The sequence below is a fragment of the Wyeomyia smithii genome, chromosome 3 (genome assembly GCF_029784165.1).
Source record: "Wyeomyia smithii strain HCP4-BCI-WySm-NY-G18 chromosome 3, ASM2978416v1, whole genome shotgun sequence".
In the NCBI taxonomy this organism is placed as follows: Eukaryota; Metazoa; Arthropoda; class Insecta; order Diptera; family Culicidae; genus Wyeomyia; species Wyeomyia smithii.
This window is the reverse complement of record NC_073696.1, coordinates 132,526,211-132,549,999: the sequence shown is the minus strand read 5'-3', so window position 1 is coordinate 132,549,999 and position 23,789 is coordinate 132,526,211. Positions and strand designations below refer to the sequence as shown.

The 23,789-nt window shown below is 38.5% G+C and overlaps 1 protein-coding gene and 2 long non-coding RNA genes across 5 annotated transcripts in view; all 3 read left to right on the top strand.

Annotated features, from left to right (window-relative positions):
* The window catches only part of LOC129727018 (small subunit processome component 20 homolog), a 105,606-nt gene that overhangs the window by 50,273 nt on the left and 31,544 nt on the right, over positions 1 to 23,789 (top strand). For 2 of the 3 annotated variants that reach the window (XM_055684378.1, XM_055684379.1), the window contains exon 7: positions 15,567 to 17,132. The exons of the other annotated variant lie outside the window; for it this stretch is intronic. In XM_055684378.1, the coding sequence (XP_055540353.1) occupies positions 15,567 to 17,132 (1,566 nt within the window). The remainder of the gene's footprint in view (positions 1 to 15,566; positions 17,133 to 23,789) is intronic. 3 annotated transcript variants of the gene reach the window in all.
* LOC129727022 (uncharacterized) lies at positions 4,639 to 5,109 on the top strand. The gene is made up of 3 exons (XR_008728464.1): positions 4,639 to 4,779; positions 4,855 to 4,926; positions 4,985 to 5,109. It is a non-coding gene; the product is annotated as an uncharacterized LOC129727022 (long non-coding RNA).
* LOC129727023 (uncharacterized) lies at positions 9,617 to 11,407 on the top strand. The gene is made up of 3 exons (XR_008728465.1): positions 9,617 to 10,671; positions 10,747 to 10,818; positions 10,877 to 11,407. It is a non-coding gene; the product is annotated as an uncharacterized LOC129727023 (long non-coding RNA).

The following is a 23,789-nucleotide window of genomic DNA, read 5'->3' as shown; positions in this document are numbered from 1 at the left end:
CGCTCGCTATTAGCATTATATAATACTATTTGTTTTTCTAGCTTACCCGCTAGGAACTGAATCATTTGCAGAACTTCCTGTTGCTTGATTTTTCTGAATGATATTAGGTGAATGACCCCGGCTGCCTTTACTGCCGTGGGGCTCTTATTGAAGCTATCTAAAAATTGTGAAAAAAATTTCCGGCAATCGATTAATGAACTTTCGCTGCCGTCTACTATGAAACCGCCTACCTTCTTGTCTTTAAATTTGAGTACACCATCCTCTACGTAGTCTTTCAGTCCTTGTGACAGCTGATACAGTGTCTGAAGTTCTCTGTACGCCGTCCGACTGTTCAAAATGACAAGACGAGCTTCGATATTCCTCTCGTCCAATATTCTCTTCGAGACTTCCACCGTCTCACTTGGTATCAGGTCATTTGATAATGCCTGTGAAAAGTCATCATATGAAATGTTGACGAGTTGTTGCTCATCCTCGTCCTCAGCGATGTCCGCAATGTCTATTGCACTCAAATCTTGTATTGTGCCGTTCAAATCATCCGAAGCGTCCTTCTGCTGCTCTAGCAGGCGTTTCTGCTGGCGCGTAATCATGGCTATCTGCCTGTGGGGTGAACTTTCTTGCCCCTGACACGTCCCATCTGATAAACGTGACAAAAAATCGGCGACCATATTTTCGCTACCTTGTTTATACCTGATGCTGCATTCCAAACCCTGCAACTTTAGTCTCAATCTTGTCAGCGTTGGAGATGTCTCTTTGAGCCTCCAAATAGCTATAAGTGGTCTGTGGTCCGTGTAGACGATAAACTTTTGACCAAAAATGTAATGTTTGAAATATTCTATGGCCCATACAATCGCCAATAGTTCCTTTTCTATGGTATGATATCTGGTCTCTGCACCTACAAGTGCACGACTCGCGAACGCGATCGGCCGGTGCATGGATTTTTCATTCGACAGGACGGCTCCAATAGCATAATTGCTAGCGTCTGTCGTAATAACGAAAGTGTCTTGATAATTTGGCCGGACTAAAACTGGCTCTGTAATCAGCGCGTTTCTAAGGAATTCGAACGCTTCCTGACATTCTTTTCCCCACACAAATTTAGCGTCTTTCTTCAACAAATCATTCAGCGGCTTGCGCTTCTCCGCGATGTTGGGGATAAACTTCCCGTAAAAATTTACTGTTCCCAGAAATGACCTTATACCTTTTACGTTTGTGGGTGGCTTAAGGCTTTGAATGGCCTTAATATTTGCATTGGTGGGTTTTATGCCTTCTTCATTAACGACATGACCCAAATACTCCAGTTCCTTTTTCAAAAACTGACACTTAGATGGTTCTATTTTTAAGTTATGTTTGCGCAAAGCTTGTAATACTTTTCGCAAGTTATCATTATGGTCGGTGATAGTGTCACCGAAAACTATAATATCATCGAGGTAGACAAAAGCTTTCACGTCCCCTATCTCAAAGAGAACAGTATTCATAAGTTTTTGGAATGTTGAGGGGCTGTTCTTTAACCCCATCGGCATCCGTGTAAATTCGAAGTGGCCTTTGGGAGTGGAAAACGCCGTCTTAGCCGCATCTCGGCGGTCTATCGGGACTTGATAGAACCCCGATTTTAAATCAATTGAGGAGAAATATTTTGCCCCTCCAACATTATCCAATATCTCATTTATAAGAGGTATTGGGTATACAAACGGCTTGGTAACTTCGTTCAATGATCTAAAGTCTACCACAATTCTGTATCTTTTATTACCGTCAGCATCCGTTTTTTTTGGTACACATAACACCGGTGCATTCCAGGGACTAGTGCTGGGCCTAATAATTCCCTGCACCCTCATTTCCTCGATTTCTTTATTAATGTGTCGTTTCGTGGCCTCCGGAAATCTATATTGTCGTTTATTAATAGGCACCTCCGATGAAGTTTCTATCGTGTGTACGGCGGCGTCAGTAGTAGTTAACTGGTCGCCCTCGAAAAAGAATATATCCGCATAGCTTTCGACCATATTCTTCACTGTCCTGAATTCTCTATCAGGCAAGTGCGCCAAATTCAGCACTTGCCGTAGTTTTTCAATTCTTGCATTTCCTTTTGACTCTGGTGTCAGCTTGTGCTCCAACAGGTCATAGTCAAGCCTCGAGTCTAGGTCCAACTCGGGCATTATAGTATTCTTCGAGTCAAGAAAATTGTTCTTCGGCTCTTCATTTCGATATGTTTGGTGCTCTCTATTTATTTCGTTTTTGTCTACGTCAGCCTCATTGCGGGCTGTGTTGCTAGTATCTCGCAACTCGTTCTGCACCATAACTCTATTTCTGGCTGCCACATAAACATGTTGACTAAGGACTTCGTCTTTGGGCATACTCCACGGACTCAAGTCGTCCGGACTTCTGTTTCCGTGTTTCTTGAACACTATGTAATCAAAATTTCCTATTTGAAGCGTATGCTTCTTTAAGAATTCTGCGCCGATTAATCCGTCGCTTGGCAAATTTTCTAATATCTGAAATTGCGTCGGGATCAAAAAGTCTCCGACTATTAAATCCAACATAATTGTACCTGAGGTACGCACAATGTCTTGGCCGATACCTCCAAAAGTGGTTACGTCCTGTGTATTTACCGGTACATTCAAAAGATTCACAATGCGTGCATTAATTATATTCGCACATGCACCTGTATCTAAGATCAGGTTCAACGTAAATTTGACATTCTGCTTAGCCAGTAGGGTTAACATTAAGTGCCCTCTGACATCGTAATATACTCGCTTAGCCACACAAGCACTGTTGTCTCTTATGTGATTGCATGCGGTCCTCCAATCGGCTATTTCTATATTGCTGGGCTCATCGGTACATCTCCGCCAGTCAACATCTTCGCAAATTTCTGCTAAATCCTCGTTAAAATATTCCTGTGCAACAGGATCCAAAATACCTTCTTTTTGCGAATTACTACTTCTTTCATTAATGTTGGCTACCATAAGCATTTTCTGAGGCATCCGGGTATACGAATTCCTGTACCTCCTATCAGTTGGTCCATTTTGACCGTAATAATTATATTTCCAACCAGTGGCGTAGCCCCTTTGACTCCGCCGACATGAACGTGTGGTGCGATAACTGTAATTGTATCGATTACCGTCGCTAGATCTACATATATTGTCATAATTGTTTTGCTTGTAGATTATTCTATCCCTATTTTTGTGATTATAATATTCATTTCTCCCCAGGCGGCTGTTGCTACAATTAGCGTCTTCGTAATTAATTGTGAAAATATTTCTGCTACTATCAAATTGTCTAAGCGCATCGCGCTGTCTTTCGACCCATTCTAGGCCCTGTATTCTGTTTTCTATTTCCGCGATGTGATAACGCTCATGGTAGTAATCCTCTAAGTCGTCTAGCAGCTCTTCTAACTTCAATGCTCGTTTACCTTGAGCAGCTTCTTTCAATGCGGTGTCACACAAACCCGCCATAAAATGTAATCGAAGACTAACTATCATGCATGACTTCGTACAATTAGTTTCGTAGGAGTCGATTTGCTCCTTAATTTTCAATATCCTCTTTTTATAATCAGGAAAGGTCTCATTCGCCTCCTGTTTCAATGTTTCTACTTGATTTATAACTGCCTCGATGCGTATAATATCCCCAAATTCCTTTAATAAATTCTGCTTAACCTGTGGCCAAGCATTTGCGTTAATTCTATGTATTGCGGCAGCAGCTCTGCCTTTTAGTTTCAATAGAATAATATAAACCAGTGGAGCGTGTGATACTCCTTCTGGTATCTCCCGAGCAAAATGCTCGATATGATAAACGAACGCTTCTAGTCCGTCTAGCGATCCATCAAATTCTGGGATGCACTGCATGGCATCTGCTTTTGGAAACGTGTACTCCATTATGAATATAAAATTTTATATATATTTCTTGAAAAAAAATAAATAAAAGGTACTGCGGAATAAATACTATAAGGGCAGAATAAATACTACTACAATAAAAGGCTTATGTAGCCTTCTTCCTCTTTTTCCTAGGTATCACTAACGATTCTGTTGACCAGATGTGATAACGTAGCGTGACCGACTCTAATTTCTTCGTCGCGCCATCAAAAAATCTGAACACCAAGTTTCGAACCATTTGGTGTTAAAGCTTCAATGTTTATTTCTGTTAATCAATCAAACAATTATTTTAATAATATTTTTACCCCAACATGTCTGAGATAAAATAGTCATTTTTTATAGTTCAATGTTTATATCTGTTAATCAATCAAACAATTATTTTAATAATATTTTTACCCCAACATGTCTGAGATAAAATAGTCATTTTTTATAGTGTAATTGAACCAATTTTACAACTAATCTAAAATTGTAAATGTTCAAATTAGATGGCGTTAAGAGCTGTTTCATAAGAATATTGCAACATCTGTCTCCTTACGACAACATTCATCATAACATATTTTTGCTGTCTGTTAACATTTCCCCCCGGCGGATATTTAATTGTATCGCCGCGCGCGTTGCGCTTATTGATTTACTTTTTTCTTTGACCTTGTTGCGAACAGCCCCCCGATCGGGCGAAAACGATACATTTGGCAACACTAGGCGAGAAAGAGGCACTGAGAAACAGGAAGAGAACATGTAAACGTCACTTGGACCCGACTGGGATAGAAAGAAGTATTCGACCCATATTGGAGAGGGAAACAGAAGTTAAAGAAAATCCTAGTGTGAGCTGGAGAATAAATTTAGAAAATTAAGATCAAAAGTAAAGAGAAGGTGAAGATATAAGTTCAAGTAGGAAAGAATAGTGAGCAGAGATAATAAGGTATGGAAAATAGCGGAAAGCTGTTCTAAATAATTTTCAATAAATAAAATGTTCAAACTTAACCTACTATCACAGGAATCATCACAGTCTAAAGGTCGCGCATGGCTACGCACCAGACTAGGAGGAATTTAAGAGAACACCTAAATTGTAGGCATAATTAAAATATTTATAGATGTATCCTAAACTAAATAAAACATAATTCTAGCTTTGATCTGCTAACAAGCTGATACAAAGAGTGTTCTCTCGTGACAAAACCAACAAAATCAAAGAATTTAGAGGATCGAACATAACCTCAAAGAATGGAGGAAGATTTATCGCATAGAAACTGCATGCTATGTCAAGAACCGGATCATCTTGATGACATGGTGCAGTGCGATACATGCCAGTTGTGGGCACACTATTGTTGCGCCGGGTAGACATCTAATATTGAACACGAAGATTGGAATTGTGTTAAGTGTTCCAACCAGTTGCGCTTACCGAAAAATGCTACGAAGTCCACGAAAAAATCCGGTGGATCGAAAAAGACGGGAGCCAAAAGTGAAGTGGGATCTATCCGTAGCTCAGTATCGGTGCTCGAATCATCATTTCAACAGTTGGAGGAAGAGCAAGACGCAATGGAGAAAGGTTTAGAAGCGGATCGCTTGATTCGAGAGAAACGTTTGGAAATGAGCCGTGCAATTCAAGAGAAACGAATGCGACAAGAGAAAGAGTTTCGTGAAAGGGAGCTTCAGCAGGAGCGTGAGCTCAGGGCAAAGAAATTAGCACAAGAGCAAGAAATGTTAGAAAAACGTCTGAAGGAGGAATCCGAGTTTTTGAAAAAACAGCAAGCTTTACGTGAGATGTTTCATGCGAAGATGGATTTACTTAAAAACACCGCAAATGAAAACACGTCTGGTCGAAATGAGGATACGGGCAATGATGCCGATCCATCGAAAGGAAAAGTTCAAAATTGGTTGAATTCAAACGATCTACAAGGGACGAGTTTACGATCGTTAGTAGGAGAACATAGTAAAGTGAATGAAAAACAAAAGGAAAGGAACAGGGAGTTGCTGCAAGAGACAACGTCACGGAAATTTAGCACAGAAAACGATGCAGTCACAAGTGAAGATGGGGATAGCGAGGACGGTGATGCTTTTAATGAACAGATGAAAGGGATTGCAGAGCTACTAAAACGTCACGGACCGGGGAAAGGTCATGGTTTGGGGCGAGGCCACGTGGGACCTACGAAAGAACAATTGGCTGCCCGGCAGGCAGTATCAAAACATTTACCGATATTTAAGGGAGAGCCAGAAATTTGGCCATTATTTTACAGTAGTTACGAATATACTACGAAGGCTTGCGGATTTACTAATTTAGACAATCTGAAACGGTTACAGGATAGCTTGCAAGGCGAAGCATTAGAGGCTGTGCGTAGTAGACTAGTACTACCAGAGTCAGTGCCCGATGTGATGAAAGATTTAAAGGACTTGTTTGGTAAACCAGAAAAACTTTTGAAAACTCTGCTTCAAAAGGTACGCTGCGCACCCGTTATTGCACCGAACGTTAGAGATGGTACAAGTCATGAAAGCGGAAAATGTAAATCGGGAAAACTGTTCCGTCCTATTCAGAATGCTACCAGTAACATTATACGCCGGTAATTCCAGCATGAATGTAATTGCATTTTTTGATGAAGGATCATCGGTTACGCTTCTCCAGAATGTGGTAGTAGATAGGCTTCATTTAACTGGCGAAAAGGAACCGTTGGTGGTGACCTGGACAGGGAACGTGAGACGGTATGAGGACCAGTCGAGGAAAGTTAACCTAATGATTTCAGCAAGAGGTTGTAGCGGTAGAATGGCGGTGCACAACGCTCGTACAGTTAAAGAACTCGTACTTCCAAAACAAAGTGTAAACTTTCAGGATCTAATTAGCCGATATCCACATTTGAAAAATCTTCCAGTTGCTGATCAAGAACGCGAGGAACCAAAAATAATGATAGGTCTTGATAACATTCATGTATTTGCACCGCTAGAATCTAGAATCGGCAAACCTGGGGAACCAGTTGGAGTAAGATGCGCACTAGGATGGACTGTTTATGGACCGCAACCAGAAAGATGCACAAGCCAGGCTTACGTGAATGTACACGAAGAAACCCCAGTTAGCAATCAGGACATTTACGACATGCTGAAGGGCCAGTATAGTTTAGAGGAAGCCGGTATTGCTATCGAAGTACCTGAATCAAATGAAGAAGCACGAGCACGACGAATTTTAAAAACAACAACAGTAAGGATAGGAAATCGGTTCGAGACGGGGCTATTGTGGCGGAATGACGTGCGTAAATTCCCAGATAGCTTCCCGATGGCTATCAAGCGGATGGAGGCGCTGGAAAGGAAACTGTCCAAAAATCCTGGACTCAAACAAAATGTTGATCGACAGATTGATGAGTATGTTGCTAAAGGATATGCACACAAAATTTCAGCTGAAGAGCAGCAAAATTCGGATGCGGCTTCGGTATGGTATCTTCCTTTAAATGTGGTATTGAATCCACGAAAACCAGAAAAAATTCGTCTGGTCTGGGACGCAGCAGCATCGGTCAACGGTATATCACTTAACTCCGAGCTTCTAGCAGGCCCTGATATGCTGACGAGCCTTCCAGCAGTGATCCAACGGTTCAGGGAAAAACGATTCGGTTTTGGCGGTGACATCAAGGAGATGTATCACCAGTTGCGTATCAGACCTGAAGACAAGCAGGCGCAGCGTTTTTTATATCGTAAGGAGAAGGGACCAATACAGATATTCGTCATGGACGTGGCCACCTTCGGCTCGACCTGTTCCCCTTGTTCAGCGCAATTTATGAAAAATCTAAACGCTGAAGAACACTCCGCGCTCTATCCAGACGCAGCAGCAGCAATCGTTAACAAACACTATGTTGACGATTACCTCGACAGCGCCGATAGCGCTGTAGAGGCAATAGAACGTGCGAGACAAGTAAAATTGATCCATGCAAGAGGGGGATTCGAGATAGGGAAATGGGTCTCGAATTCAGAGGAATTTTTACGAGCGTTGGGTGAGCAGAACGATGATCAGGCAGTACATCTCCATCAAGACAAAATGACACAAAAGGAACGAGTGCTCGGAATTATTTGGGACTCTAAAGAAGACGTGTTCTCGTTTTCTGCAACCCCTAGAGCGGACCTAGGACAGACGTTTTCCAGTGGAGATCGCCCAACGAAGAGATCCGTTCTCAGTTGTGTTATGTCAATGTTTGACCCACTGGGTCTTCTGTGCCCATTTACGATAATTGGAAGAATCCTTGTACAGGATCTGTGGAGAGCGGGTTGTGAGTGGGATGAGTTGATTGACGACGAAGCCTATAGTAAGTGGAAGCAATGGATTGGGTTACTACCAGAGGTGGGCGCGATTAAAGTACCTAGATGCTACTTCGGAGATGCTACGTCAGACAAGTTTAGAGGTCTCCAACTACATATATTCACTGATGCAAGTGAAAAGGCATATGGGTGTGCAGCCTATTTTCGCATTGTTATTGAAGGTGAGGCACGCTGCGCGCTGGTGATGAGCAAGAGCAAAGTAGCCCCACTCAAACAGTTGACTATCCCCAGGCTGGAACTGCAAGCAGCAGTACTTGGCGCTAGACTAGCACAATCTATTAAATGCAGTCATAATTTGGTCATAAGAAATCAATATTTCTGGTCAGATTCACGTAATGTGTTGTCTTGGATCAAGTCAGACCAACGACGTTATCGACAATTCGTTGGCTTCCGTATCGGGGAAATTCTTAGCCTCACTAATGGATCAGAGTGGCGTTGGGTGCCGTCAAAGTTAAATGAAGCGGATTGCGTGACTAAATGGAAACAAGGGTGGAAATTGCACTCAGGAAGTTCTTGGTTTACAGGTGCAGACTTTTTGTCAAGTAACGAGCAGCACTGGCCGGTGCAGCCAGAAGTAAAATCGAATACAAACGAGGAATTGAAAGCTTATTTATTGATTCATGATATAACGTTATCAAATTCTCTCATCAACGTGAACAGAATATCTAAATACAATGTTCTCGTCCGAACTATGGCCTGTGTGTTTAGATTTGTCAGTAACTGCAAAAAGATTATAACAGGAGAACCTATTGAACTCGTAAAGGCAACCGCAGGGCAGCTGAAATTAGTTATGCCGCACACAAAACCGACAAAGCGTCTGCCTCTTACGCAGGAAGAACTACTTAAAGCAGAAACATATCTTTTTAAAATGATACAAGCAGAGGCATACGGTGGAGATCTCAAGGTACTATTGCACAACAAGGAGAAGCCAGTTTCTCAGTGGCTAACAGTAGAAACCTCGAGTCCCTTGTATAAATTGGCCCCCCTAATCGACGAACGTGGGCTGGTACGAATGGAAGGTAGAACGAAGAATGCTTCCTTTCTGCCGTTTGACCTTCGTTTCCCGATAGTATTGCCGAAAGATCATCCAGTGACAGCTAAGCTCATTCATCATTACCATGAGAAGTTCGGTCACGGTTACAGGGAAACAGTAAAAAACGAACTTAAGCAACGGTTTTATATTGCGTCGATAAGCAGATTGGTGCCGAGAGTTGCAAAAGATTGCATGTGGTGTAAAGTCAAACGCAATCGTCCAGTGACACCGAGGATGGCACCGTTACCCATCCAGAGATTAATCCCGTTTCAACGTCCGTTTAGCTTTGTTGGGATCGACTATTTAGGGCCTTTCGAGGTATCTGTCAATCGACGAAAGGAAAAGCGCAGGATTGTTTTGTTTACGTGTATGGTGGTGAGAGCTATCCATCTAGAGATCGCACATAGCTTAACCACCCAGGCTTGTTTGATGTCTATTAGAAGATTCATTTGTCGCCGGGGACCACCTCTGGAAATTTTCTCCGATAACGGCACGAACCTGAAAGGAGCAAGCAAAGAATTAGCGAGAATTATTTGTGCAATAAACGAAGATTGCGGCAGCGAATTAACAACTACTCGAACTAAATGGAACTTTAATCCTCCTGCCGCTCCGCATATGGGGGGCGTGTGGGAGCGCTTAGTGAGATCCACTAAAGAAGCGTTGGCGGTAATCGACGAAGGAGGCCGATTAACCGATGAAGTTCTGCTAACATCGATTTGCGAAGTAGAAGATATGATAAATTCACGGCCATTGACCTACGTATCACAAGAAGCCGATGAGATTGACACGCTGACACCAAACCATTTTCTCAGAGGTGTAGCACCAAATGAACCTGTGTTGACTCCACCGCCACCCTGTGCTGCCGAAGCACTCCGGAGCAACTATCATCGATCGCAGCAATTAGCAACGGAGATGTGGAACCGATGGTTAAAGGAATATATACCTTCCGTGAACCGAATGACCAGGTGGTATGGAGAAGCGAAACCGTTACGAGCAGGAGATTTAGTCTATATAGTGGAGGGGACTAAACGTAAGTTATGGGTGCGCGGGGTAGTTCAAGAACCGATAATCGCCAGCGACGGGCGCATTCGACAAGCATGGATCAAGACGAACAGTGGCGTTTTTAAAAGAGCTACAGCTGTGTTGGCTGTTCTAGAGATAGATGATGGTAACACCGGGCCGACAACAGAATCGGACCCAGAATTACGGACCGGGGAAATGTTGCGAACAGCCCCCCGATCGGGCGAAAACGATACATTTGGCAACACTAGGCGAGAAAGAGGCACTGAGAAACAGGAAGAGAACATGTAAACGTCACTTGGACCCGACTGGGATAGAAAGAAGTATTCGACCCATATTGGAGAGGGAAACAGAAGTTAAAGAAAATCCTAGTGTGAGCTGGAGAATAAATTTAGAAAATTAAGATCAAAAGTAAAGAGAAGGTGAAGATATAAGTTCAAGTAGGAAAGAATAGTGAGCAGAGATAATAAGGTATGGAAAATAGCGGAAAGCTGTTCTAAATAATTTTCAATAAATAAAATGTTCAAACTTAACCTACTATCACAGGAATCATCACAGTCTAAAGGTCGCGCATGGCTACGCACCAGACTAGGAGGAATTTAAGAGAACACCTAAATTGTAGGCATAATTAAAATATTTATAGATGTATCCTAAACTAAATAAAACATAATTCTAGCTTTGATCTGCTAACAAGCTGATACAAAGAGTGTTCTCTCGTGACAAAACCAACAGACCTACTAAACATTTCACCGCTACTGAATCGTTTTGCTTATGCCAGCAGCACGATCTACCAATGGCCATTAAAATTACTGCATACAAACCGCGACCTTGACCGTGCCTGGCACAGCTGATCGCAAAAACACTGTAAAATACGTCACCTATTCAACCTGGTGGCATAAGAACGGGACGACAAGCATTCTAGCATATGCTACTATACTGTATAAGTGAAGACGCGATCGCAGAGGCTCTCACGCTCTTTTTATATCGCTAACGATAGCGTAGCTCCCAATTTACATACTTGCTGTATGGCTACCAGTGAGCTAAAACTCTTTTTCAGAACAATTAAGGTGAGTTCCATGTGCGTAACTCTGTCTGTTTGCGTTCTACAATTCGTCTTTGCCATCGGTGTTGCCGCAGGCACTGCTATTTAATTAGTCAGGTCGTGCAAATGTCAACTAGTTTATTTCGCTGGTACGGAGTCACATTATTTTTGGGCGAAATAAATGAACCTTTTTTGTTATAGAGAAGAAAATCAAGAACTTACCGGTTAAAATTTATCTTCCTGTTGCGACAGATTCGTCTGAAAAAAAAAAAACAAATAAATCGAGTTCGCGTAATGTTAGATTTCTTCCAACACTTTTTCACACTTTTTACACACTGGTAAAGAAAATCCTTATCACACACAGCAACAGCTTCGCACTCGGTTCTTGTCCATTTTTAATAATTTTTCACTTCGTCTTTACTCGTATTATTATTGTACAATTGTTTACTTGATCATATTATTTTTCTTCCTCTTGTTTTGTGTTGCTTCTTTATCACTATAAACCACTTTTACATTTTTTTTCTTTCAAGCGCGAACCAAATCTGTTTTTAACACTATAAAAGTTTGTAACCAATGTTCTTCCTCACTATTTTTTTGCTGTTTTTTTCCCTGTTTCCCTAGCAGCACTACTTTCCAAGCTGCTGACCTCGATAAATCGTTAAGTACTTTTTCTTCAGTTCTCTTTTTTTCCTTTTTTTTTTTTTTTTTAAATAACACACTCTTTTTCCTCCGCGAGCACTACTTGGATTAAAACTCCGAAAAACTATTTCATTTTTCACTGAACCACAGATACTTAAACCACTACTTTTTCTTTTTGCTTCCTTAGCGTGATTACTACGACAGAGTTTACGACCGCGTCTGACTCCCGAGATACGTCCGAAGATTAAAGAAAAGATTCAATGGCGCAGAAAAGACCACCGCTGTCACCACATGTGTAGGTATATACCTGTACCCTGGGTATAACCTACCAGGACTTTCTCCAGAAAACCCTGTACGCGCAATTGGCGCGGAATTAATACACACAGATTAACGTGGACTAACTGACTTTATTTTCGTACATCACTACTTAAATATACCCTACCGGTAACTCAGAGAGAGAGACTTTCTCCATTCTCTGTTTACCTTACTAATCTCTTAACCTAATCTAGTACTGCTAAAGTACAGGCGGCGTTTTGTTCATAACACAAAACTTGTTTATTCTGGTTGAGTTTGTTTGCCGGTGGCACAGCAGAAGGCTGCGCGAAGTTCTTTGCCACCTGTGGCATAATCTGTTGATACATAGAGTGTTGACAGAGCCGTTCGCGGTCCTCTGTCAAGGGAACCAAATGTTTCGCCTGACTAAAGCATAGCAGAAGGCTATGCCCTCTTAGGAACAAAATTAAACTTTAATTATAAGGCTCGTGACGGAGCATTGGGTTCTTCGCAGGGTGTGACGTCACACTAGAAGTGTGTTGCTTTATTTTTTCTTCCAACAAACATAAATAAACATAAATTGGGTGGCATAACAACAAGAAGGTTAGCACACGGCGGAGTTCGAGACGGCGCGATTGCGCCTTTCGTGTAAACGAGTGGAAGGTGGTAGATGCTAGAAGGCAAATTAGAAGGTTTTAGGAAGGTACTGACAATTTTCGTCAGAAAGACGTTGTCACGCCGTGTGTGCATTCGGGCCTTAAAGGCTCGAACTCTGCCGTGTGCTAACCTTCTTGTCGTTATGCCACCCAATTTATGTTTATTTATGTTTGCTGGAAGAAAAAATAAAGCAACACACTTCTAGAATCACCAGCAGGCGGAAAATGATACAACACGGCTTTGCCAGCGCCTCCGCCAAAAAGAAGACGACACAAGACCGTGTGGAAGGCACTATGCGTCTACACGGAAGGCAGTCAAGTACGCAGCCGAAGGCGGCGAACGACTACCTTCTGCACTGGAACGCAAAACTAGAAGGTTCTGGTTGAAAAGCGTCCCAACGGAAGGTGCGATTTTGCCTTCTAATTTGTATAGAGAAGGCGTCATTACGCCGTGTGTGTATTCGGGCCTTGAGCACGTGCGGTGGTTGGTTAAAACTGACAAATTTTGCGGTGCGCTTCGGGCAACACGCCAGGTCAATACTGGGTCAAAATAAAACAAATAAAGAAAGGGTTTGACAACAGTTAGGTGGGCTCCAGGTCAAAAAAAAAAGGTGGGCTGGGGGTAAGAAGAAATTCGCTATATGTTTTTTAATCTATGGTTCCACAGAGTTGCGCTGGCAGTGCTACCTGTTTAATAGATCGATAAATAGTTTTTAACTGGATTATAAGTCGCTGTTTGATCAATTTTAATTACAATGACTATTGAAAAATAATAGGAATATATTTATCATTTTCAAACATTAAATATAGTTATTTCTTAATTCTAAATAGTGGATAACTTTTATCAACAAAAATAGCGTGTCTTTTTTCATACCGTCTGCCGGGGTGAGATTGTGCCAAAAAAGATATGCTTAGTCTGTAATGCACACATTCAGGCAATGAGTTTGATCCAAATCACGTCAATGCACACATAAATGTTTAGTTAACGACTGCCACAAATATGATTCAGTTACAATGAACTATAATTGCAAAAAAATCGAGCGAATAAAGAAGGGTTTTGACAGCAGTTAGTGCGCTTCCAGGTCAAAACGAGGTGAGCTGCTGGAATAAAGAAATTCGCTATAACAGAACGTCCCGAGCCGAGACTCGAACCCACGACAACTGGCTTGTTAGACTAGCATCGTACCTCGAGACCAACTGGGAGGTCTATCAGTTTTTTTTTTTTTGATTTGACCACTGCGACCATTATTTTGATCTTTTGTGGTATTTCTATCAGTTATATAGAATAGGTGTACAAAATTTTGTTACATTCCGTAACTGATATTCGTCATTGTAAATTTCCATCTAACAGTTGTTAGCTTACTTTTCTCAAGCTTTTAATCATTATTTCAAATAATACCATAGCTAGACAAAATACCCTATGTAAACAATGCAAGTGTTTTGGTGTATACTGATATAATTTTGTCGTGAATGTGAATTCCGCACACTGTACCGTTCATTATAGCTTTGCACAATCCCACCCCAAAAGGGCTCGAATAGTGTACAGTTTGGAAAAACATTATTTTTTGAGCCGACACAGGTTCAATGCATAATATTTCCTCAACACATTGGAGACGATATCCTAACGTACCAACTGAGCAGAAAGTTGATGTGATTTCTTGATCGGGTTGGTTTGCCTGGGGACATTTTTAGATAACGTTATTTGCGCATGTTTTTCACCCTGTACTTTAAAACATTACGCTGTGCTACAGCGATTTAGAACTTCTGAAGTGACCTAGTGTAGGTTGTAGGTCTTGTTGAGTAAAACATTCGCTCATACTAGAAATTTTCCAAACACCCACAAAATCTGAAGTTATAGTCAAAATACGGTTTTTTGGACCTCAGTGTATACAATTTTTTTTAACTCAGTCATTTCTCAACCGATTTTCAATATTGAGGCAGTTTTGGAAAGAAGATAAACAGAGCTTCCAAAACATCTACTGGTTTGTACTAATGTCACTAAAACATGTTGAGTTATTTAAGTTTAAATATAATTTTTTAGTTTTTTTCACGCAATTTTTCAATTTAATTTGAAATTTGCCACCTGTTTTTTATGAGAAAGATTCTACAAATACACTAAACTTTTGAAATTATATTCAATGACGAATCAAACAAAAGTGGTTTTGTGAAAATCGGTGAATATTTGGCTGAGTTATATATTTAAAAAAAACAGAATTTTTGGCTTCTTTCCCACAATTATTTCGCGGTGCTACAAATGGTGAAAAAACACAAGAACTTCTGAAGTGATCTAGTGGAGGTTGTAGGTCTTGTTGAGTGTAACATTCGCTCATACTAGAAATTTTCCAAACACCCCCAAAATCTGAAGTTATGGTCAAAATACGGTTTTTGGACCTCAGGGCATACATTTTTTTTTAACTCAGTCATTTCTCAACCGATTTTCAATATTTAGGCAGTTTTGGAAAGAAGATAAACAGAACATTCAAAACATCTACAGGTTTGTACTAATATCACTAAAACACGTTGAGTTATTTGAGTACCCCCGTGGCTTAACCTCACCCCGACAGGAGGTATATAAAATTAATTTTTGAAGTTCTGTGCTCGATTGCTTAATTGATTTTTCGTTTCATAAGAGTTATTTCAATGCGGTCTCATCTTTGATACGATCTTCTACCATTTTTTTTTTCCGAGTATATGGGTTAATTATTTTTATTGATTTTTTCTGAAAATATTTAGTACCTATATCAATTTCATTGCAGCACAACAACTTACAACAATGTTAATGATGACGAAGATGACGTAAGTAGTAATAAAAGCGAAGAAAATGAACAATCGAATTCATCGAACAAAGCGGAACTTATTGTAGAAGATATTTTGAAAGAGCTGATACCAGATCTGTTTTCAACCATAAACTATAAAGAAATGCAAGATACCATTAAAATAAATGAAAGAAAAGAGCGCTACGTACGAGAAAAAAGAGATATGCTCAAAATTCCACTAGCGATTGCCATTGTTAAACTTCTTCAAAAACTGCCAGGTGACATACTCGATCAAAATCTACCAAAACTGTTTATCAAAGTAATTAGTTTTTTGAAATCCAATCTCAAACAAGTACGTAGTACTGCGCGTGAAACATTGAAGAGCATGCTTGTTGCTGTTGGGCCTCAATACCTGAAAATGGTTCTGGATCATTTATCGGCGATTCTAAAACGTGGTTTTCAAATTCAAGTGCTACAAGCAGTTGTATATTCTATACTCGACGCTCTGAAGGAACGATTGAATGCTTCGATTGTCGACGATATTATGCAACTTGTATTACATATGAGTATAAGTGATATTTTTGGAACATCATCGGATGGAAAAGATTTATGTTTCATTGGTAGAACTCCAGAAGGAAAATTTAGTAAAAAAACTTTTTCAATCCTACAGATATTGGCCAGTAATATGAGCGAAAAATCGACGCTGGATTTGATTATACCGTTCAAAGAAATTATTTCAAAAACAAACTCAAGAGTAACAATTACAAAAGCTCAAGAAGCATTAAATAAAGTAGCCGACGGTCTTTGCAGTAATCCCAACATTACTGTAGAATCTTTGCTGCTACTGGTTTATGGAATAACAAGTAAGAACATTCCGAACTTTGTATGTGAAATACCGAAAACTTCAAAACCAGTGCAAAAAAACAGCAAACATTCTGATTATCACCTAATTCCTAAGGAACCCACACGAAAGAGTCCTGCAAATCAAAACATAGTTGTGAGTGATACAAATCCAAATTATCATGTGCTCATCGAAATGAGCTTGGAAATATTCAACACTCTCATTAAGAAAAATCAGATTTTGTTAGTTGAATACGAGAAGTTTTTGGAACCACTGATACCCTTTCTAATTGAAGCGATGAACAGCAGTCACGTCAAAATTATCACGCTCTCCGTAAAATGTACTTCTTCCCTCTGGTCAAATAAAATTGAAGTTCCTCGCATTGTGGAGTCTGTAGAAATAATCATTGATAATTTGCTTAACATTTTACAAAAGTATGCTGCTTCAGAGACAGGACGAATGGATGAAAATTTCCATTTAGTTAAAAACTGTTTCAAGGCAATAGTTACATTGATGAAATTTGTAAAATATTTCACAATAAGCACTTCTCAATTGAAACTGCTGCTACTTTACGTTGAGCAAGACATCATGTATTCAGATCGACAACATATGGCTCTGACTTTGCTACGCTCTATCATTGGTAGAAAATTGGCATCTGAGGAAATGGCTTCTATTATGAAAAAGATTGCGGAACTTAGTATTATGCATGATAACGACAAATTGAGGTAAATTATATAATTTATACCTATATATTGTGAATAAGTTTATATATACACATGTACATTTGGTTATTTGTTCATGTATTGCCAGAATATTTTGAATGTTTATCGTTTTTTTTTTGTTATTAAATGCGATAAGACAATTAAAAAAATTTTAGATGAATAATGCAAAATCTCTTGTACCCTGCAATTCTATGAAATTTTGCTCAAATTTTTCGATGAAGTAAAGAAAATTTTTATTCATGATTTCAACCCTCTCTCTACCATGGTTACTCTAGAGCACCACAGGTTTCGATGCAAAAAGCCTGTCGAAATATTTACCAATCCTACTCAAAATGCATAAATATATTCTTGAACAATCAGTATATTGTTCAAGAATATATCTACGCATTCTGAGTAGCATTGGAGCAAAATCATTTCAAATGACCTGGAAATACGCGAAAATTTAATCGACCATTTTTGATTTGAATGAAACTTTGCACACGAATTTGGCTTAGAAAACTGAGCATTTTTCACAGATGGAGAGATTTTTTACACCCATGAGTTACATTCTAAAAGGGCGTATGCCTTTTGGCATAGGTTTTATTCAAAGCATTGTAGTATTGTAGGGAATTAAAAATGCATCATAAAAAAATACACTGTACAAAAAAAATTTTTTTTGACTAAAAAAATTATAAATAAACATTAAATTTCAATTTAAATAAAAAGAGTTAAAATAAACTTGACTTTAATACGCAACTTTTAAAACAAAGTCCAGAATAGAGAAATGAAAAATATTTTTTTATGGTAGATTAATTTTTTACAAAAATTCTAATTCAAACATTTTTCAAAATATTTGTATTCTGATGATTTTAAAAGATGCAGAGAGTCATTTTGAATCAAAAAGCTCTTGGTAGTTAACATTCTATAGGCATCAGTTTTCGAGTTATCAAATTTAAGCTCGAAAAATTATTAATATTTAGGAAAATATACGTTTTTCTTAATTTGTCCGTGGTTCTCCAGCAAAAACCATACGTTCATTGGAATGCTTGATCAAAAATATACAATTCATTCTTTGACAACAAAAAGATTGGATAAATAACTCAAGCGCTGTACCTTAGCCTACCTACACGCTCCCCCTTGCCGAATGTTTTATAAAAAATATGTTTCTCGTGCAACACTAGCTACTTGTTTACTAATAATAACTGTTTGTAAAGTACGCAACCAATAACTACTGGGTTACCTACAATATCTGTTTTCGCTTATAAATACGATTGCACTTCTCCAGAAGTGTTAGTAACAGTTTGCATTTTGTGAAGATGAATGAAGTGAAAATGGAATACACCAAGCCCAAATGCAGTAAACCCTTTCCTGATCATCGGTGCTCATCAAGCTTGCGCAAATTAAACGAAAACGTTATTGCTAAATTAAAAATATTGAACAGTCAAGCTCATTTTAATACGTCTTTATCAATTTGTGATTCGTGTAGTTATTGGAATAATAGTCAAGCCACCATTCATCCCTTCGTTGTTTACTATTCAGAATCTGGAACACTTAAGAATATCAGCTTCATCATAATATCGGAAGTACTCCATCGTGATACTGTTGCGGTTCAGGTGTTCATTGCTAAATTAATGAGTTTTTTGAAAACAACAATACAGTCAAAAAAAAAGCGATATTTATGTCTGATGGAGCTGCCGCACAATATGAAATAAAAATAGAAAAAACTTTGCAAGTATTTGCAAGTTAAAAACAAAATATAACGTCGATGCAGAGTGGCATTTTTTGCGACTTTTCATAGTAAAGGCCCATGCGATGCAATTGGTGGCATATTAAAACGAACGGCAAGAAATGCAAGTTTAGCTGAAGAACATTACAAGCGCACAAGAATTGTATGCATTCCCTCGAAAACCGTTGAACAGACAGGATCGCGAAATAAAGCGGGATTGTGATATTTGACCGGGATAGAGAAGCCATTTTGTTTAATTTGAAAATTTGGATATTTATGAAGTGTTTGAACTAATATTCTGAATTCCGATAATATCGTATAAATTGATTAAATCGTAGTGTCTAACTCCATAAATTTGTTTCTTTCTTATATAACCTATTGTAGCACATAAGTCGTAGAGGAAATAAATCGTATATAAGGTAAGAGGTGTTAATATTTAATGATAGTTGATGAAGCAGATGAAATAGGCAACGACCCCATTCCGTGGGGGACGGTGACCAATTCGAAGGAAAAAAGAAAAAATTAACTTAAATATGAACGAAAGCGAATCGGACGACGACACCAATATGTCAAAACGAACTAAACGAGAGAAAAAAACACAAAGGACGGAACAGGACCATGACTCGAAACCTAGTCAATCGACCCAGCACGATAATAATTCCAAACAAAAATCCACAATCAAAAAATCAGATAAAGAAAACCAATCTACCGCCTCTAGTAAGGACTGTCCAGAAAAACATAGGCAAGAGTGCATCAGAGTAGATATGGCAACAAATAAAACCTCATTCTTTGAAGCTTCGATTAAATTCCCGAAAAATAAGACCAATAATATTCAAAACAGACTCAAATCAATCACCGAATATCCACCGCTCCCAACAAACCATAACAATGAACCAACGACCAGTTCTATTCAACGTCGCATTCAAAAAACAGTACCTCCCAGACAAACCATTTTCCCACAACCGGAACAAATTGCGAACCCACCACACCAATTCGAACCAAATCCTTACAAAACAACAGAAATAGAAAAAATAGCAAACATAATAAAAGAAGACCTAATTCGACAATTCAATTTGAACAACATAATGCATAAAATCAAATCCATTCAAAATACAATATTAGAAAACCTTAATAAAACTGATTCAATTGATCAGGATATATTATTAATAAACATCAGTAATCAACTAAAAGAGATTGTAGAGCCAGAAGTCCAGAAGTAACTGCCGATAAAAACAGTCACATTCTAACACTTTTTCCTTGATCATAACAAAAACCAAATTAAATCTTACTTACATCTAGGGTGGTTTACCGGTAAAACAAAAACCGGTAAAACCGATATTTTTTTCAATACCGCAATACCGGTATTGGAGAGACGAAAAAACCGGTATTTTCGGTATTCTTCTTAAAGTGGAAAAAAAACTTCCCACAATATTCATAAATCTTTGTTAGGCTAATGAATGCTTCTCACTAAGGTAGTCGTTACAAATCACATGACGATGTATACAGGGTGTAAGGTAGCTCACTTTTAATCAAATCCTTTAAGGGATAGAGGACCCTATTTGATGAAAAAAAATTCTGCGCATATGGTCAAAATTTAACTACTGCAGAGTAATTCTCTTCTTCTAGTTTTCGGTTATGTTTACCTTTAACGAGGTCTATCACAAGAAGTATGATAGCTAGCTCAATTCTGTTGGTTTTTTTGAAAAGCTGAGAAAATTTCGTAATCAAGTGTCTCAAAAATGTCGAATTAGGAAGAACAGGACAGCCTTTAGAAAGGAACAAATATGAAATCAAATGTTTTTGAGAACTTAACAGCAATTTTCTCTCTGAAATGTGTGATAAACATGGAGTTTGTTGTTAACCAAATTAAACATTGGAGTCTACTCTACTAGTTGTTCTCTGACACTAAGTACCTAATTCTTTTAGTTTAGATACTATTTCACTTTAAAAGCAATCAGCCGCGCCTTCGTTTAGTGCGGTAGAATTCACAATTTTCTGCTCGTTTAAGGCAAACATAACCAAAAACTGAAATTAGTGAATAACTCTGCAGTAGTTGACTTTTGACCATATAAGTAGAAGGATTTTTTTCATCAAACATGGTCCTCTATCGCCCCTTGAAGGATTTTAAGTGAGCTCCCTAATATAATAAATACATTTAGACAGAAGCAACATTATATATATTAATTTTCCCTCACCTATTTACCAATTTTTGTAATCTTTTTGTTTGTTCTGCTCGGATTCAGACAATGTGTTTGTGTGTATCGATAATATGTCGAAAAACTTCAATAAAGCATTTATTTTTAAGTATAACAGTTTATCTCTTCACACACTCATACTCACAGAGGCAACGCGTGAGTAGGTTCAAAACCTACCAGTTTAACTACAAATTATGAGGCAGTAATCACAATTATATTAGCGAAAAAACGCAAGACATTCTTCATTTTGTGCTATTTAAAGGTAAAACTAAAAAAAAATATAAATAAATATAAATTTGGATTAGGAATTTATTTTTTGTTGAGACAAAGTGTTATAATAAACCAATAAAGATTTTATCCTAAAAATTACTGCTCCTTAAAAAAGTGAAATTCAAATAGCTGTAGCATGGTCAAAGCTTCGTCGCCCGTACCGCAGCGAGCTTTTATTAGCAACTAGCTGAATGTACCCGGCCTCACTCGTGTACAAGTTTCTGCTTTTTCTATTTCAAATATTTATTTCTATTTCAGTTATTTCAAATATTTATTTCTATTTCAGTTACACACTTGTTCATATGCCACATTTTTCGTTTCTCCATTAGAAGCTAAAGTTAATAAAATAATTCGGATTCGTAAAAAAGTAAATTCTGGTCTGATCGTGATTTCTTTTTAGAGTATATATTCATATACTCTACTCAACAGTTTAAAATATTGTTTTTTTTCTACGAAATTTAATGTTGTTCACTAATTTGAAACTAAGTTTTGCGATGTGAAAGAAAATTTAAATAAAAATCTGCATGTTTTTTTTCGTTATTACATTAGTTTCGAAGTTATGTTCTTCGTAATCATATCACTAGATTCATTCATTGGAGTTTTTCAAACACTGTTATCCAGTGTTGTATCTGGATCGTATACCACAAGAGATCAAAATAATGGTCGCAGAGGTCCTAATCTTAGAAAAAAATCTGGATCGTAATGAAGCAGAGGTACTCATAAATGCAAAAACATAATCATGCAGCGACACGTCCATACATAGATGCAACCTGAGACGCTAAGCAAAAAATAAATTTCAAATCCAAATTTATGTAGGTAACGTTTTCGGCAATGGCTTACTTCGGCAGGTTTTTGCATAAGACTGCGGCAGAAAACCACTACCGAAGACGTTCGACACCCCATATCTTTATTTATTTTTCAGTTTTATTTTTAAATAGTACAGGGAAAATGACTTGCGTTTTTTTTCTCGCGGACAATCATCATTACTTTCTCGAACTATGATTTTAAGAACTTTGTAGTTGAAAAAGTAGGTTTAAAGACCACGAGTCACCCCTGGTTTGTATTAATCCGAAAGAAATAAAAATACCGGTTTTTTACCGGTTTTATCGGTTTTTATTTTTATGAATACCGAAATACCGGTTTTTCGAAAAGTCGGTAATACCGACCACCCTACTTACATCCAATATGCCAGTGAATCCACACAGTAATTTGAAAATCGTACAAAATAATGTAACAAGCATTAGACCAACAGATACTCGGGAATTAATTATAGAATACTTGAAAAGGGAAAAGGTAGACATTGCCATACTGAGTGAAATTTGGCTAAAACCCAAAGAAACATTTAAATTTCCGGGATACAAATTTATTACCGAAGTAAGGCCTGCAGGGTACGGAGGAGTAGGCCTAATCATCAATAACTCAATAGACCACAAATTATTTAAACTGCCAAAGATTCATCCCATAGAAACAATAGCAATAGAAACACTCAACACACAACCCCAACTACTAATCATATCTATTTATGTACCTCCCGCACCGGTGCATAACAATGAAATCAGAGCACCGTTTTCAAAGATATTAGACATAATTGATAAATACAGTGGAAAAACCATTCTCGCAGGTGACTTCAATGCTCACAACCTACTATGGAACCCTTTACATCCAAATTGCCCAAGAGGGGAACTGATTGAGCAATTAATAGAAAAAAGAGATATAATTTTACTTAACGATGGAACCAACACCCTGATTAAACCACCAAACACCCTGCCCTCAGCCATAGACTTAACATTCTGCACTCCAAGATAAGCATCAAAAACCAACTGGTCGGTTATCAATGAGAACTTCAACAGTAACCATAGAACCATACAAATAGAAATACTTAATTCAGCGCCATTGCGCAACCAACCAACTAAACATTTGAACAAAAACCAAGTAGCTTAGCTTAGCTTAGCTTAGATCTGACTGTACATATCAATGGTTGCTACTCCGTGATGGGTCCGAGCCACTCAAGATGCACAATGAATCAACTGAAAGAACGACTGGGAGTGGTAATTCCTTCTCACTGTGCATCGTTCAATGACCCGATTTTTTAAAGACCAATAACGGCGCCGGCCACGTCCTTACAGTCAGGTGGGGATATCGTCGGTTTCGTGTAACACCGGCACATCTCAAATTTTTCCATTTTGAAATTTTGATGTCAATTGATGCCAAATAAAATTGAGTTTTTTCACAAAGATATGTTTCAAAATTCATAGTTATAAGCTGATGGAATTAAAATTCAAAACATGCATCAAATGTAAAGAAAAAAAAATTAAACTTGTTCATAGTTTTTGTGGATGTGATAGAGATTATTTCAAACGCTAATTTTTCAATCCCGTTTCTCTTGAAACTACGAATTTCGAGTTGTGCCAGTGCCGCACGGGACCCACAATAGGAAAGGAATGTTAGAATGCAGTCTTTGCTTTGTTAGAGACCGAGTATACCTCTGCA